This window comes from Oryctolagus cuniculus, chromosome 17 (genome assembly GCF_964237555.1).
Source record: "Oryctolagus cuniculus chromosome 17, mOryCun1.1, whole genome shotgun sequence".
Taxonomy (NCBI): Eukaryota; Metazoa; Chordata; class Mammalia; order Lagomorpha; family Leporidae; genus Oryctolagus; species Oryctolagus cuniculus.
The window spans coordinates 12,906,036-12,923,017 of NC_091448.1; the positions used below are offsets into that span (position 1 = coordinate 12,906,036).

Here is a 16,982-nt window from a genome sequence, read left to right on the forward strand (position 1 = left end):
GCCTTTCGTCGTATTTCTGTGGCAGGAAAGGTTTTTTTAGAAATACTGAAAGGCATGAGAAATCACGTGACAGCCACCTGCAGTCCCATCCCTCCTCCTTCCCCGCCCTGCGTGAGGAGTTGGTCTACCGTGGCAGGCTTCTTGGCCCTGTGTATAGGACGCGTGTGCTTGTTTGAAGCCTCCTGGGTGTGATAAATGCACAGCGCGGATTCTCAGACTTCAAAGACTCCCAAATGGCACGCAGATGCTAAAACATCCTTTGGCACTTCCTCTGCGTTTCGGATATTAACCTATTAACGACTTTGAAGAGAGGGCGGTAACTGCTTTTTTATGATGAATTATTTAACAGGTAAACTCAAGTATAAATCATGGTGTGCGTCCCATTTATGCCAGCACTTGGGGAGGAGTTGAATAAACTCCCTAAAGAATCCATTACCCACTAAGCTGTGGTTGTCATTTCAAACACCACCACCCTCTCTTCTCTACTCTTGCCCGGGACACAGGAAAAGGTCTGGCGAGTGTCCGATCTTTAGCCGGCTATCTCAGACAGTACTGTGTAGATAGTGAATCACCTGTCCACCCTAGCCAACAAGAGCATCCCTGCCTCACTGACTGTGCCGGCTGGACCTTCTCAGGGGAGTGGGTAAGAGGGCAGAGGAGGGAAGGGCCGCGACTTGGAAGGACATGGGTGGGTGACACTGATGTCTGAAAACCTTAGGGTCTTGCCTTCTTGTATCTCTTTGACACTGGACTTGAGGGTTAAGGGGATCTACAAGTGCAAAGAAGCAAACCAGCAACCTGAAGCGCATTTTCTTTTGCAGATTCTATGCAGCAGAGATTTCCATTGGGCTGTTCTTCCTTCATAAAAGAGGGATCATCTATAGGTGTGTATCAGAGCTCTCCCAGCACGGGGACTTCAGGTGCCGGGCTGATTCCTGCCAGCGTAATAGAGACCCATGGTGACCCGCTTTCTCTGCAGCCTGGGGACAAATCAGTCACCATCTGATGTCTTAGACCTCAAAGATTTTCTATCTGGTTTCCGCCCTCACGTTTTTCTCTCCACCACCAGCTTCTTCCTCTGCCTTTTATTTGGAACAGAGGTCAGGGAGCAGTGGGTGCTGAGTTTCTGTTACACTCATACCCGCTCAGTGGGAGAAGGGCATGGGGACCTGGGGACAGGCAAGGGAGAAAGTGTTGGGTTGACCCCTGCCTGTTGTTAGCTGCAGTGAGAATCTGGTGCCCACGCAAGAACATCTTCAGTGTCTGAAGAGGAGGAATACAGGGGATGTGTGGCCCAAGGCAGAAAGGAAGGGACACCTGTGTGGCACAGGGAGGTGGTTCTCAGCCTGTGACTGCACAAACCCAGCCGTGAGGGGTGTCAATAGATTAAATAGTTGGAATCGCTCCAAAATGCTCACTTGGAATCCCTGGATTCATGGGCACAGCAAAGATTGGAGACCACAAGTTCAGCTCTTTAGTCATTCATTCAGTATCCCAGGCCCTGTGCTGGGCTCTGAAGTCCCCGCTCCCTAGGGACTTAGAGTCAACGCGGCGTTGCGATGGCAGCCAGTCAAACGCCCATCGGTTCCACCGGCTCCCGAGGACGGGTCTGATGCTTACCTGCTTCCTTGCAGGGACCTGAAGCTAGATAACGTCATGCTGGACTCGGAAGGACACATCAAAATCGCTGACTTTGGGATGTGCAAGGAACACATGATGGACGGGGTCACCACCAGGACCTTCTGTGGGACTCCAGATTACATCGCCCCGGAGGTAGGGACCCCAGTAGAACAGCACTTTGGAACTGCAGACCCCGCTCCTTGCCCAGTGGAAGGCTTTGTGTGTCCCTGGAGCTCCCATCTCGGTTGCACGTGTGTGAGCGAGCGTGCGTGATCAGATGTATTCCTTGCATAGCCGTGGTCAAAAGAGTTGAAGAAGCACTGTTGGGTGGCGAGAGCTTGTGAAACATACCCTTCCTGGAAAAGCTGACTTAGAAGGTGGTAGCGGCCGGCGCCGCAGCTCAATAGGCTAATCCTCCACCTTGCAGCGCTGGCACACCGGGTTCTAGTCCCGGTCGGGGCACCGGATTCTGTCCTGGTTGCCCCTCTTCCAGGCCAGCTCTCTGCTGTGGCCCGGGAGTGCAGTGGAGGACGTCCCAAGTGCTTGGGCCCTGCACCCCATGGGAGACCAGGAAAAGCACCTGGCTCCTGCCTTCGGATCAGCGCGGTGCGCCGGCCGCAGCGGCCATTGGAGGGTGAACCAATGGCAAAAGGAAGACCTTTCTCTCTGTCTCTCTCTCTCACTGTCCATCCTGCCTGTCAAAAAAAAAAAAAAAAAAGGTGGTAGCAAGGGTGGTTTTGTAACAACATCCGAATGGATTAGTGCTCAGAAGCGCATCCCGTGTGTTTGCGAGCAGAATGGTCCCGGATCCAAACCCTGCAGCAGTGGCCATGGGGCTCTGCCTTTGTGACAGTACACACCAAGGGTTTTTTGTTTTTTTTTTTTTTTTCCTACTTTGTGATGCTTCCTACATGCTGGTGATAGAACAGGTCGTGTCACCTGGGTTGCTGGGTAGCCAGCTCTCTGTCCACAACCAGCCCTGAGGATACAACAGTTTTTTTTTCCAGTTGTGCTGGGAAGCAAAAGTGGCCACAGCGGGTGGCCGAGTTTTCTCCACCAGCCGTGGGCAGCAGGTCTCGCATTCAGTCAACACTTTGTCCCATGCATTTATCTGGGAGGCAGTGAGGAAGACACACGCCCAAGAGCCAGACAACGTGAGCTGTGCCCCTAACTGTTATTTACGGACTGTGGGAACTCGGGGGCGAGTTCCTTAACCCCATTGAGCCCCCATTTCTGTCCTGGCAAGTTGGGGCTCATGACAGCCTCCATGTAGACTCGCTTTGAGGACTCCAGTGTCTCAGGTGAGATTCCGCGCCTGGCCTGACCCTGGGTAGCAGTCAGTATTCCAGAAGGGGGAGCTGGTGTTTATGCCCTTGGGAAGGGCCTTTTCGGCCTGGAAACCGAGCGTTCACTTAGAAATTTGAATTCGGAATTACAGAAGCAGAGGTGATACGTTACTTGATGGAGTTCCCAAAGCGCTCTCGCATTAGCATCTCCTGGCATAGCTGTCCTGTTTCTCAGACATAAGACAGAGAGGGGACGGGACCAGTCCCTCCCGATGTGGGCTCGGTTCTGAGGCCTGCCTGCACCCAACAGGCGCTGAGCGGGCTGAGACAATGATCCTTGCGGGCTCCGTGTGACAGCCCGCCAGATAACACAGAAGCCCGGGGACACGCTGGGGATGGCAGCGTTTCCAGGGGTCAAGGTGGCTTTGAACTTCATCTCCTTTAAGACCAGGGCTCCAAAGATCAAACAGCTTCTTGTGTTCAGCAAGGAGAAGCTTCCCGTATCATTGAGTTTTGTCGGCCTGCATGCTCCTGGCCTTTGTCCTTTGTGGTTGGCAACACTGGGTGGAGAGTCTCCTGTCACCACAGCAACAAAGGAGCCCAGATTTGCCAGCCTGAAACAGAAGTGGAAACGCAGGGGCAACACAGACTCATCTTCTCACAGTCCAGGAACCCAGAATCGCTCTCAGGGCTGGTTCTTCCTGGAAGCTTTCAGGCAGGGGGTGTCAGAGGGGGACCATCTCCTGGCCTTTTCCAGCCTCTAGCAGGGGTGGAGAACCTTCTTCTTTCTGCCCAGGGCCATCTGAAGGTTTATAGCATCATTTGGGCCATGTACAGTTACCAACCGAAAAAATCAGCCCGCTAAAGAGTTGTGGAGTTTTGAGTCCCACCTGCAGTGGCCTTGGCGGGGCCAGACCGAGTGATTTCGTGGACCTCACAGGGCCTGCGGGCCAAGTGTCCCCCACCGCTGCCGGGGCTGCCCACGTTCTCGGCTCTTGAGACCACACGCAGCCTCCAGTCTGTCTCTGACCTTCCCGTGAGGTCCCCATGATGCTCTGGGCCCATGCAGTGACCCGGGAATCATCTGTCCCGACGTCCTTGCTGCAACCTCTCTCCTGCCACGTCACAGCGGTGTTCTGGATGTAGGGCTGTGCACATCTTTAGGGGGGAGTGACATCAGTCAGCCTGTCCCACTGGTGGTGCTGGCGTTCTGTGCAGGCCACTCTCTCCATCTTCCTCCGACAGCCACGGGTAACCACACTTGTCACACACCTCCATAACTTTGGGCCTCTTTGTGCACAGAGAATAATAAGCTCTCATTCTGCATAAACTCTCCTCTCCAACGTCCTCATGCCTCTCCATAGAGCCGCTGCACGTGCCATAATAAAGGGTGCGACTTCTGTGTATTGAGTGCCTACTGTGTGCCAGGCCCCAGGTACGTTTAGCCCTCATCACAAACCCATGCTCCAGGTGAGATGACCAAGGCAGTAAACACCCGTGTAGGACCACGATGCTAACAAATGCCAGACTTCGGCTTCAACCCCAGCTCAGGCCGTCTTCAGACCTCCTACCGCGCCCTACAACCTGACCCGTCCGAGCGCTTCCACCATTGCGTGCGCCTACTGTGCCGGGCCCCAGTGCCGCTGGGAATACAGCACGTCAGGGAGGGGCCGTGCAGCTTAGAAGAGGTGTGACGCTCGTGCAAACAGGCAGGACCCAAGAGCTGTGTTTAGATCCCAGTTGAATTTCATAGAAAAATAAAACAAACCACGGTGCTGCAGGGAACTCAATCAATAATCACTTCTGCTTGTTTCGCCTTCTGCTGGCGTTCCCCGGAGCATTCAGGAGTTCATGGCCACAGAGACAGCAGATGGGTTCAAGGCTCCAGAGCTGGCTCGGAGGTTAAAGTCATCCTGTCCTCTGTGCAAATCTTCTCATCAGGCAGAGGCAGGATAATTATCGTAGCTGGCATTTTCCTTGATAGGCAGCGCAGAGGCTTGAGTGTTTATGGTTATTTGTTCAAAAAGCCTTGAAATCAATTAACACTCTGGCATCCCCTTAACCTGCACAGACAGGCGGAGACGGGCACCGTGACCCACGCATGTGAGCGGGTGCCCACGGAGGAGGCACAGGGCAGCGGGGGTGTCCCAAAGCAGAGACAGAGGCCTCTGCTTTGGCAGGGAGAGGACTCCCCAGGTCCTTGAGCGGAGAAGGCCGAATGAGGAAGCTTCTTCCGGTTTCACTCCCCCCTACAAGTCAGTTACTCGGAGGCAGGAGGGGCCAGCCCGGGTCGGCATCAGACCCCACACTTTCCCGGCACGAGAGGCGGCAGGCGGGGCCTCTGCTCCTGGAAGTGTCCTACGCCCCTCTGCTTGTTTAAGTGGGGCCAGGGATAGGCCAGACCACGCACCGGGCCGGCTGCTCTGGGCGCGTCCTCTGATGGGTCACATTTCACACCTGAGCAGTCGCGCACACCAGCCGGCACCAGGCCAGGTGAGAGTGTTGCATCATCTGCAGGCTCTTGGGAGAAGAGCAGTCAAACTGAGCACTTGGCTAGGAGCCCACCGGGACTGGAATCAGGGACTGGGAGTCGTGTCCAGCTGTTAATCCCGGCACACCCAGGGGTAACCAGGGATGAGGCAGTAGTTGGAAGCCGCTGCCCAGCCCAGGGCACTGGTCAGTTGGCACTGGCACTGCTGCAGGCCTAGGGGGGTCCGGCCAGAAGGGGAGCCCCGAGGAAGGACCTGCCAGGTGGGCCTTGGTGCTGGAGCTGGTTTAGAATGGTAATTGCAACCCAGGAGACAGGAGACGTGGGTACAGAGATGTGGTCAGGACATAGCACTCTTGGCGGCGACACCCCCTCTTCCTGGCTAAAATCCTGGGGGTGCGGTTGCCCACCTTGTAGCCAGCTGCCTGTCAGCAGAGGGACAGAGGCCTGTGTGGGTGAGGATCAGGTTCGATCAGGGAGCTGGAGACGGGGCCTGGGTGTGGCTCCTGGGTCCCAGCCCTGCAGGAATGCCAGCCCAGTGATGCCTGTGACAGCACCCGGATGTCTGCATCCCATGTGACATCTCCTAATTGTGCTAGGTGGGCTCTACCCCAACAGGGAGAGTGATAAGGACTGCAGGGGAGGTTTCCGCAATGGGCCGTCAGCTGGGACCTCCCTTCTGGACGGGTCCAGGATCCCCCGTTCAGGGCAGATGGGAGCAGAGGGACCAAGAGATTCCTGGAAGGGAGGAGAACTGGAGAGCTGTTGGTGTGGGACCCTGAGGAAGGCAGATGCCGTGGGACAGAGGTCGGGGAGGTGTGGCAAGGAACTGGCCACCAGGAGCCCGTGGTCCCTGAAAGAGCAGTGTCTGTGACAATGAGCCTGGACTTGACAGCCCCAGCAGGCAGGGCGGGCGCTTGAGGGCTTTGAATAAGGGTAGGGGTGGGGACAGTGAGAGGGGCAGGAGGCAGCCTGGGAGCAGAGCTGGGGATATCGCTGGGACCCCAGATTCCACAAGGGCCCTGAGACGCTTGGTCCTCTGCTTCCTTGTCTGTCCCCCTCCCCCACTCTGCCCCGTCTCAGCTCTGCTCCCACCCACCCTGATCCCCAGCACACCTGGGTGGCTTCCCTGCCACTCCCCAAACTTCCCACACGCCCACCTCCCCCTGGGCTGTGCTGCTTCCCGTCCCCCCTTCCCCGTGCCCTACCCTGAGTGCCCAGGTGGCTCCCTGATTCGCTTCCTTCAAGTCTTCACCCGGATGTCAGCTTGTGCAGGTCCCCTGGCCTGGCAGGCAGGACACCTGCGGCAGTGGGAGACCAAGACCGGGGTACCCAGAGGGTCAGGAACTCCAGCGTCCAGTTACTGTGCCGTGACAGGTGTGGCACTGAAGGCACGGGACGTGGTGTCAAGGGGCCATGTGGACTGAAGCCAACCAGTGAGCCAGGGGCCCCCAGTGTGTGTGTGTGTGTGTGTGTGAAGGTTGATGGGGCGTCACTCCGGGCACCCCAGAGCTAGTGCTGTCCCCAGGGGAAAGGGCTGTGTCGAGGGATGGGGGATCCAAAAGTCTGATGAGAGAATAACTGTGTTCTGCCCACCCAGGTGGTCAGGCTGTAAATTAGCACTTGCCAAACTGCCAAGGAAGGGGGTGTAAAGGAGAGCAGGCACCACCCAGGGCCCCTCCGAGAGGAGCCGGGTGCAGGCAGGCACCAAGCACAGCGCGTGGTTGAAGACAGAGAGCGATAAACCCAGGCGGCTTGCTCTCCATCAAAGGCCGGTTCCCCTCCGCATGGGGTCAGCGTCCAGGGGCTACAGCACCACAGGCCAGCCAGGGCCGGGCTTTCCTTTGGGGTCTTCCGGAAGCTGTGTGCTTCTCCCCATTTTTTTTCAAGAGTTCTTGTCTCATGGTGTTTCTCTGGCCTCGGAGCTTGGTCAGCCCAGCCCCATTCTCTGCGGTGTTGGGGCTTGTGGGACAGCTGATTTCCTCCTTGCAGCTCCCCCTGCAGAAGGAGCCGGACCCTAGGGGACCTGCAGCCCCCCTCTGACTGCCAGCTCTCTCTTGCACCTTGTTCCCTTTATTTTGTTCAATCTTTTTTTTTTTTTTTGGACAGGCAGAGTGGACAGTGAGAGAGAGAGACAGAGAGAAAGGTCTTCCTTTTGCCGTTGGTTCACCCTCCAATGGCCGCCGTGGCTGGCGCATTGCGCTGATCCAAAGCCAGGAGCCAGGTGCTTCTCCGGGTCTCCCATGGGGTGCAGGGCCCAAGCACTTGGATCATCCTCCGCTGCACTCCCGGGCCACAGCAGAGAGTTGGCCTGGAAGAGGGGCAACCGGGGCAGAATCTGGCGCCCCGACCAGGACTAGAACCCGGTGTGCCAGCGCTGCAAGGCAGAGGATTAGCCTATTGAGCCATGGCGCCGGCCTTTTGTTCAATCTTTAAGTCGCTTCTGGGTCCTGGATGCTGGAGCTGAGGCACAGAGAGGTGCTCTCAGTTTCCCCTTTGCCCCAGCTCAAGGCAGACTTGGGATCCAGTTCCAGCACTGACAGCTTCCCCGGGGGCTGCAGATCCAGGCTTAGGCGCACATGGGCCAGGGAGCTGCTGGCTCAGGCCCGTTAGGTTTTCTCAGAGCGCCAGTAACACTCTGATCCATTTTTATTCCCCGTGTTCTGTGACTTGCATTAATTGACCGCTCGTTTAGGGCTTTTTTTTTTTTATCCTGCAAAAATAGGTCAGAGATTTCTGGGCTTCATCTCCTCTCTTACTTATAAATTGCCTGGGCAACGGCAGGGAGGAGGTGGGTATATTAAGGAAGATGACATTTGTTCACTTCCGGGTTTGCGCCACTCCCTCCTGTCTGCTGCAGTAGTCCTCAGAGCTAAACGGCGTTATCCCTTGGAGAGGAATGGCCCCCTGCCAGAGCTCACGGATAGCCAGTATAGGGCCGGGACCCTGGTCCACCAGCCTCAGAGCCATCAGCCGCCGGTTGCCCCTTGCTCTGTTGCCAAAGAGCCGCCAGGCTGCCGTCTCCCGGTTCTGGGAGTCTCGTGTTGCCACTGTCGTGTTCCCTTACCTGTTCCTGACTCGCCTTCCTGCCTTTCCACTCGAGCAGCTTCTCGTTGGGGTTCTGATGCACACTTAGCACCTCCATGAGGCCGCCGGGGTGCCACAGAGGAGGCCTGCTGCAAGGGTCCCCAAGGTGGGTGCAGAGCTCCAAGCCCTGCCCAAGCAGCACCAGCCGCCTCCAGAGAGGAGACCCAAGACCAGGGCAGCGGTGGTTGAGTCGAGAGGCTGGAGGCTCAGTGACAATGGTCGTGATTCCCAGCTAAGTCTCCCCTGCTGCCTCTGACCATGGCATCACTAACTCTGCCTGTAGCTCCACTCTTTTAAGAGCTTTGGGGTGAAATCCATAAAATGAGGGTGATCGTAGTACCTCAGTCACAGCACATCCAGGAGGGTTGAGTTTTGTCTGTAATGAACTCAGCCTGCCCTAGAGGGAGCTCTCCATCAATTTTGCCCTGTTTTGGGTAATTTTGGTTGATAAATTTGAAAGGCATAGTGTCAGAGGGAGAGGGGGAGAGGGGTTCTTCTGTCTGCTGGTTCATTCCCGACGTGGCCCCAACTGCTGGGGCTGGGTCAGGCTGAAGCCAGGAGCCTGGCACTCCATCTGGGTCTCCACGTGCATGGCAGGAGCCAAGCACATGAGCTATCATTCATTGCTTTCCCAGGCACATAAGCAGTAAACTGAACCAGAAGCGAAGCAGCCAGGACTGGAACTGGCCTTCCAATATAGAACGTCAGCATTGCAGGTAGCAGCTTAACCTCCTGCACCACAACGCTGACCCCTCTGCTTTTGTTTGGATTCTCTGTTGTTGTGCAATGACTCCAACACACCATGTTAACAGCAGGCACAGCACCTGGCTATTGTGGGGACACTGGCTGCCAGGGTTCTGCTTGGGGCTGGGATAGTCAGGATGACCTTTGGCTGTTGGCCCAGCACCGTGGGCTCAGCTCTGCAGGACCTTTCCTTCCACGTAGTCACTCACCCATCACTCCGTGGTTTATCCCCATCTTCTAGACACAGCCGCTGGCTACTCAGAGGGCAAAGCTAAAGCCAAACGACTCCTGGGGCCACACCCGGAACTTCACGATGTTGCTTCCCAGGACCTAGGCAACAGGGCTCCCTTTCTTTGCTCAGGGCTAGTTAGGAAATATTTTAGGCTGATCCTAAACCAAAATTTTAGATTTTTGCCAAGTGGCAAAAATGAGCAACTGTTGTTGTCAAAACACTAAAATGAAGGGATGGCAAAAAGTTTGTGTAAAATCGGATTAAGAATTAAGTTTATTTTGGTGCAAAGAAATTTTGAAATTCAAAATCAAAAAAATTTTGTGAAAACTGTGTGTTATGAAAAATCTATGCACAGATCTCAATTTTTTGGCAGTAAAATGAATTTATGTTTTAATTCCATCTTCCATGAACTTTTTGAAGTATACTCGTGTAGTCTTTTTTTATATTTTTCATTTTGCATTTACAAGTATGAAACCCATGCTTGGCTCACAGGCTGGCCGGAGCAGCAGGCGAGCTGGACTGGGCCTGCAGGCTGGAGTCTGCCGTCCCCTCAGCTTCCCTTGGAGGGACTACGGTCTGCAGGGACCCAAGGGACGTGCCCACGGGGAGTCCATGCCCAGCCCCTTCTAGACAATGATATGAGAATCCCCCAGGCTCCGTGTGGGTCTCCCTCCCCAAGCCATTCTTCCAAGGGACACCACACTGCTGCTGTGTGCCCTTGTGTCCCCCTGGAGAGGCCAGTGGACGCCTCTCTGCAGGAGGCCTTTGGGTAGCGTTCTGACCCGCAGGCTGGGTGCAGAAAGCTCATCGTATATGTAGGAAGATTGAGGGGAGCCAAGTCTCCCCACACCAAGGCTCACATATTCTTTTTGTTTGTTTTTTAACTTTTATTTATGTGAAAAGCAGAGAGAGAGAGAGAGATGGACAGATAGACAGACAGAGATCTTCCATCCACTGGTTCACTCTCCAGATGCCCTCAACAGCATAGGCTGGGCCAAGATTGAAGCCAAGAGCCTGGAACGCCACCCAGGTCTCCCGCAGGGTGGCAGGGGCCCTTCGGTTAGGGCGTTGTCCCAAACCGGGTTGCTGCCTTGTCACAACCAGCCAGGGTCCCAGAGGACCCGGAGAGAGATGAGCCTCGGGAAGAATTTCACGGAGACCCAAAGCAGGAATGAGTTCTCACCGTGTGACTCGGTGCTGTGAGTGCCTCATCCCAGGACCGTGGAGGATCGAGTCCCATCCCCGCCCCCATCCGACACTGGCCAGAGGACCGGGGGCGTCTCACAGCCACGTCCAAAGCCTGGCAGAGCTCTACTAAGGCTCGGGCAGAGGGAGTCCAGCCACGCAGACTTAGTAGCATGTAGGCGCCCCCTGGAGTTCTCCAGGTTCCTTCACCCTCCTGGCTCTCTCGCTCAGAGCTCAGGAGATCCCTGGACTGCAGGGGAGGGGAAGGGGCGGGGTGGGGAGAAGGAAGGAACACAAAAGAGATGCCTACGGGTAGCGTATTTAAGCTGTAGAAAAACCCAAGGTAAAGAATCTTAAAAGGAGGCAGATGGAAAAAATGCCTTCCCTATAAGGAACAGAGAGGGGCCAGCACTGCGGTGTAGTAGGCTGCACCTCCACCTGCAGCGCCGGCTTCCCATACGGGTGCTGGTTCAAATCCTGCCTGCTCCTCTGCCAATCCAGTTCCCTGCTAATTGCCTGGGCAAGCACTAGAAAATGGCCCAGGTGCTTGGGCTCCTGCACCCCACATGGGAGACCTGGAAGAAGCTCCTGGCTTCAAATCAGCCCAGCTCCAGCCATTGCAGCCACTTGGGGAGTGAACCAGCAGATGGAAGACCTCTCTCTCCATCTCTCCCTCACTGTCTGTAACTCTGCCTCTCAAATAAATAAATAAAATCTTTTTAAAAAAGAGAGCAAATTGAGTGGAGTGAAAGAGCCAAACTGTGGAGAGAAGGAAACCCCCCAACATGGATTCTGTGCCCTGTGGAGTTATCCTCCCAAGATGAAGGAGAAATAATGCTCTCTCCAAAAAAATTAGGGGATTTTACTGCCAAAAACCTGTCTTGCAAGAAGCAGCAAAAGCAGTTCTTTAGAGAGAAGGAAAAATCATACCAGTCAGAAACAGATACGGAAAAGAAAGGAAGAACATCCAAGGAGGAAAAGGGGAAACGAAAATGCAAACTTTTCCCTATTCTATTTAAATCTTTATTTTCATTTGAAAAATGGGGAGAGAGAAAGAGAAAAGGAAAGATGGAGAGAGAGATCTATCCATGGTTCACCCCCAAAAATGGCTGTAACAGCCAGGGCTGGACCAGGCTAAAGCCAATCACCTGGAACTCCTGGGTCTCCCACATGGAAGGCAGGGACCCAGGTACCTGAACCCTTATGTGTTAGGAGGGAACTGGGTAGGAAGCAGAGTAACTGAGATTCGAACCATGCACTCTGATATGGGAAGCAGGCATCCATCCCAAGGGCATCTTAACCCATGCCCCTACTTCTCTTATTCTTAACTGGTCTAACAGATTAACAGTTTGTTCAAAATAATAGAACAGTGTGTTTGTGGGTGTTTTCTTATATATAAGTAAAGTGAATGACAGCAACATTATAGGGAACAAGAGGATGGAATTAGGATTATTTTGCTGTTATATGGCCTTCACACTACCCATGAAGTGGTGTGGCTTTTTTTAAAATGTGGCTTTGGATTAGTTATACATGTATGTTGCAAAGTCTAGGGAAACCACTAAAAAGGTAGGAAAAAAAGAAATAGAGAAATGGAATTACAGAGAAAATGGAATCATGCAAAATGCTCAATTAAAACCATAAGAGGCAGAAGACGAAAATAGGAAGAAAAAGTGAGGGGCGACAACCAGAAAGCAGTAAAAGATGAAGATGTGGTAGATGTTAATCCAGCTGCATCAACAGCCACTCTGAACGCCAGTGATCTAAATGTACAGTTAAAAGATTGTCAAGACCCAACTGTATGCTGTGCATCAGAAACCCACTTTTAGTTATAAAGACACACGCATTAAAAAGCAAGTGGATGGAGGAAGACACACCCCTCTGGAGAAAGCAGGAGCGGCTGTGTTAGTTTCACACAGAGCAGGCTTCAGAGCAAGGGTGGTTCCGGGGGATGAAGAGGGGTGATACAGAATAACAAAAGGTGTAGCTTTCTCTAATCCAACAGTGTAGGAATCCACGGCTGAGACTGCAAGGAGACAGGAGAATCCCCCGGGAGCTGCAGGCTTCAGTACCCCTCTGTCAGGCACACTCAGCTCCAGCAGGAGGCCACTGCTGGGCTCGACAGCATCAACCAGTGCACCCACAGACACCTGCCGATGAGTTTATCGATGACGGCCGAATATGCTGCCTCCTCCGGCTCACAGAACACTCGCCGAAGGGGACCACATCCTGGGTCATAAAACACAGCCAAGTCGAGAGAGTAGACATCACGCTGTGTCTACAAATGAGTGAGACCCAAGATCGATTACAGAAAGATCCCTGGAAGGTTCCGCAGTCCTCGAGACTGGACATCGCACTTGTAACTAACACAGAGGTCAGAGAGGACATCTCGGGAGAAATGTTACAAATGTCCAAAGTAAGGGAAAGCGAAAACAACCTATCAAATGGTAAGGGATTGCGTGAGCAGTGGTTCTTAGAAGGAAATTTATAGCATGGGATGCATATACTAAAACTGAAGGAAGACCGCACATCAGCCAAGCCGCTACCTTAGGAAACTGGGAACGGAAGAGCAAGCTAAATCCGAAGTGAGCTGAAGGCAGATGACAATTAGAGAAGTCAATGAAGCGAGAGGCAGGTGTTTCGTGTGGTGGTGACGACGCCACTCGGGGTTCCCACATCCCTAATCAGAGTGCCTGGGTTCAGGTCCCACCTCAGCTTCCTGCAAACGCACGTCCTGGGGCTCCTCCACCCATGCGGGAGGCCCTGATGAAGTTCCTGGCACCTGGCGCCTGGCCTCAACCTGGCCTAGCCCCAGCTGTTGTCAGCATTTGGAGAGTCAATCAACACGTAGGCGCTCTCCTTCAAGTAAAATAAGCAAATAAAATAAAACTTTATGAATTGAAAATAGGAAGCCAATAGAGAACTTTAAAAAAAAAAATCGAAGTCTGCTGTTGGTGGCAGCTGGTTAAGCTGCTGCCTGAGATGCTGGCATTCCATATGAGCTCCAGATGGAGTCCTGGCTGCACAGCTTCCAGTCCAGCGCCCTCTTAATTCTCCTGGGAGAGCAGTGGAGGATGGCCCAAGGGCTTCACCTGTGCCACCCATGTAGGCGACCTGGATGGAGTTCCAGGGTCCTGGCTTTGGACTGGCGCAGCCCTGGCTGTTACAGCCATTTGGGAAGTGAATCAGCATATAGACGATCCATCTCTCTCTGGTGTGTGTCTGTCTGTCTGTCTCTCTCTCTCTAACTCTGCCTTTTTATTTATTTATTTGAAAGTCAGAGTTGCAGAGAGAGAGAGTTGTCTTCCATCCACTGGTTCACTCCCCAAATGGCTGCAATGGCCAGGGCTGGGCCAATCTGAAGCCAGGAGCCTGGAGCTTCTTCTGGGTCTCCCACATGGGTGCAGGGGCCCAAGCACTTGGGCCATCTTCCACTGCTTTCCTAGGCCATAGCAGAGAGCTGGATCGAAGTGGAGCAACCAGTGCCCATATGGGATGCTGGCACTGCAGGCAGCAGCCTTACCCACTATGCCACAGTGCCAGCCACAATAAATCTTTAAAAACAAAAACAAAATCAGAAAGATAGTGTGTTGAAAAGATCAACAAAAGTGATGAACCTCTGGCCAAGCTAACAAGAAAAAAGAGGGCTGGCGCTGTGGCTCAGTAGGCTAATCTTCCGCCTGCGGCACTGGCACACCGGGTTCTAGTCTCGGTCGGGGTGCCGGATTCTGTCCCGGTTGCCCCTCTTCCAGGCCAGCTCCCTGCTGTGGCCCGGGAGTGCAGTGGAGGATGGCCCAAGTGCTTGGGCCCTGCACCCGCATGGGAGACCAGGAGGAAGCACCTGGCTCCTGGCTTCGGATCAGCGTGACGTGCCGGCCACAGCGGCCATTGGAGAGTGAACCAACGTTAAAAGGAAGACCTTTCTCTTTGTCTCTCTCTCTCTCACTGTCCACTCTGCCTGTCAAAAAAAAAAAAAAAAAAAAGGAAGAAGAAGAAGGAGAGGACACAAATTACCAATATCTGAAGTGGAAGAGAGGCCATCACTACAGATCTCATGGCCATTGAAAGGATATTAGATACTGTGAACAATTCTGTGCCCAGAAATTTGATGAAATGGGCTAATTCCTACAAAGACACAACCTGCCCAAACTCAACAAGAAGTTGACAATCTGAATTGGCCAATATCTATTATTACAGATATTGAACCTATCATTGATAACGTTCCAAAATGCAATGCATCATGCCCAGGTGGGCTCAGTGGTAGATTATAACAAGGAAAAAAGTACACCAATCCTCTGCCATTTCTTTCAGAAGCCAAAATGTTAGGACTGCATCCTAGCGTTTTCTAATGCCAGCACTACCCTGATACCAAGACCTGACAGACATCGCAAGAAAAGAAACCACAGCCCGATCCCATCATGAACACAGATGCAAAAGTCTTTACCAAAACACTAACAACTCTAGCAATGTATAAGAAGCATCAGTTCCAATTCAAGCTGGTAGTAATCATTCCAAATCCTTCTTGGTAACATCTGGCCGTCTTCCGACCTTGTACTTGAGTTGTTCTGCCGTTTCTTTTCCTTTCTATTAGGATAACAGGGATAACTGGGGGAGGGGGAGAAGGCAGCTGCTACAAACAAGTTTTAAAGCACATTTGCTTGTCCTGTTATCATTCAAGAAATCATTTCCTTTTCTCTCTAGTCTGAGACAGAGCCACGATTTTTGTCTAAGTAGAAAACATGTGGTTTGGGCTCTAGGCTTTTCAAGTTTGCCATCTTGCGGTAATATTCTTCTGTGATGCATTTTCCTCAGAGACTGCAAACATTGCAGATATCCCCCATGGGGATATCTTAGATACCACGTTTGCACGCCTTTATCCATCGTGTGTCTGTCCCCAGTGTCTGGCAGAGGGCCTGGCCCGTGGAGTTACACAGCCAGAAGCAGTGGCAGGGAGGAGAGAGGGAGAAGAGCGAGGAGGAAAGTGGCTTCAAGTCTTGCTGCTCTGATAACATCCACCAAGTGGGTGGGGTTTTCATCTCTCTCATTCACTTCTGTGTCTAGTTCTTAACACGACGTCCAGCACAGAATAAGCTTAATGGGAAATTTAAGGTCGACTGGGAACTTCCAGATGCCAACAATCATTTCAAGGTGTTTAATAAGATTTTTTTTTAAAGATTTATTTATTTATTTGAAAGTCAGAGTTGCACACAGAGAGAAGGAGAGGTCTTCCATCTGCTGGTTCACTCCCCAATTGGCTGCAACGGCCAGAGCTGCAATGATCCAAAGCCTGGAGCCAGGAGCTTCTTCCAGGTCTCCCACTTGGATTGGGGCCCAAGGACTTGGGCCATCTTCTACTGCTTTCCTAGGCCATAGCAGAGAGCTGGATCAGAAGTGGAGCAGCCAGGACTTGAACCGCTGCCCATATGGGATGCTGGCACTGCAGGCACAGACCAGCCCTGTTTAATAGAGATTTTTAACATTAGCTCTCATGCCAGAATGTTTCCTCTTCCCTTGATTCCATTCATTACTTTGGGTAACTTCCACCCACCTGCCCTGCCTGGGAGTCAGTTACTTCTGATGTTAGACAGTATGGAATTCCATAATGTACATATACACATTCCACTTACCTACATAAGCCCATTTTAATACACTGAATGCCAGTTAGTCGCCCCCACTACCTACTTGCCAGGTGGTTGCTGCAGTCCTAATATCATGGATGAGGGAATGGAAGCTCAGAGAGGCTGTGCCACTTGCCTGAGGTCACACAGCACTTGAGTGCATTTGTGCTTGGCAGCCTCTCACCACAGTGCGCTTCCCACTTGGTATCCTGCCTTGGACACGTTGTCCCAGTGGAATTCTGCTGGGAAGCATCTGGGTGAGAACTGTGGTGCTTCTTGGTTATCACACTCTGGTCTCAGGCCTGGTTCTGCAGGAAGAGGACACAGTCGGATGACCTGAGACCTCTCTGTACATGGCCTTGCCACCTACCAGCCTGGTGACCTGGAGCAAGCCGCTTTGCCACGCGGCACCTCGGGTTCCTTTTCAGAACCCTGAAGACAATTTTCTAAACCACCCCCACGGCCACGGCCGCTCTGAGAATTCCTGAGCCCTCTGCTGATTCTGCACCTAAGGGCTAGGCAGTGCCTGCAGGTGGGGCTTGGGTCACGTCCCCTGGTTTCTCAGGTCTGCCTTGCGCTGCATGAGGTCCCAGTGCTGGGTGCTGGCGGGGACTCGGGGTTGAGTGGGGGCAGATGGGCGGCCTTCCTAACAACAGGACCACGCTGCCTGAGTTGTGGGCCCCAGCGGCGGGAGCAGAGGAGGAGTTATGAACACAGATCCCAGC

The 16,982-nt window shown here is 53.2% G+C and overlaps 1 protein-coding gene across 3 annotated transcripts in view; it reads left to right on the forward strand.

Annotated features, from left to right (window-relative positions):
* PRKCA (protein kinase C alpha) overlaps positions 1-16,982 on the forward strand; it is a 427,154-nt gene that overhangs the window by 383,784 nt on the left and 26,388 nt on the right. For all 3 annotated transcript variants that reach the window (XM_051824401.2, NM_001101724.1, XM_051824402.2), the window contains 2 exon segments: positions 822-884; positions 1,635-1,773. In XM_051824401.2, coding sequence (XP_051680361.1) covers positions 822-884; positions 1,635-1,773 — 202 coding nt within the window.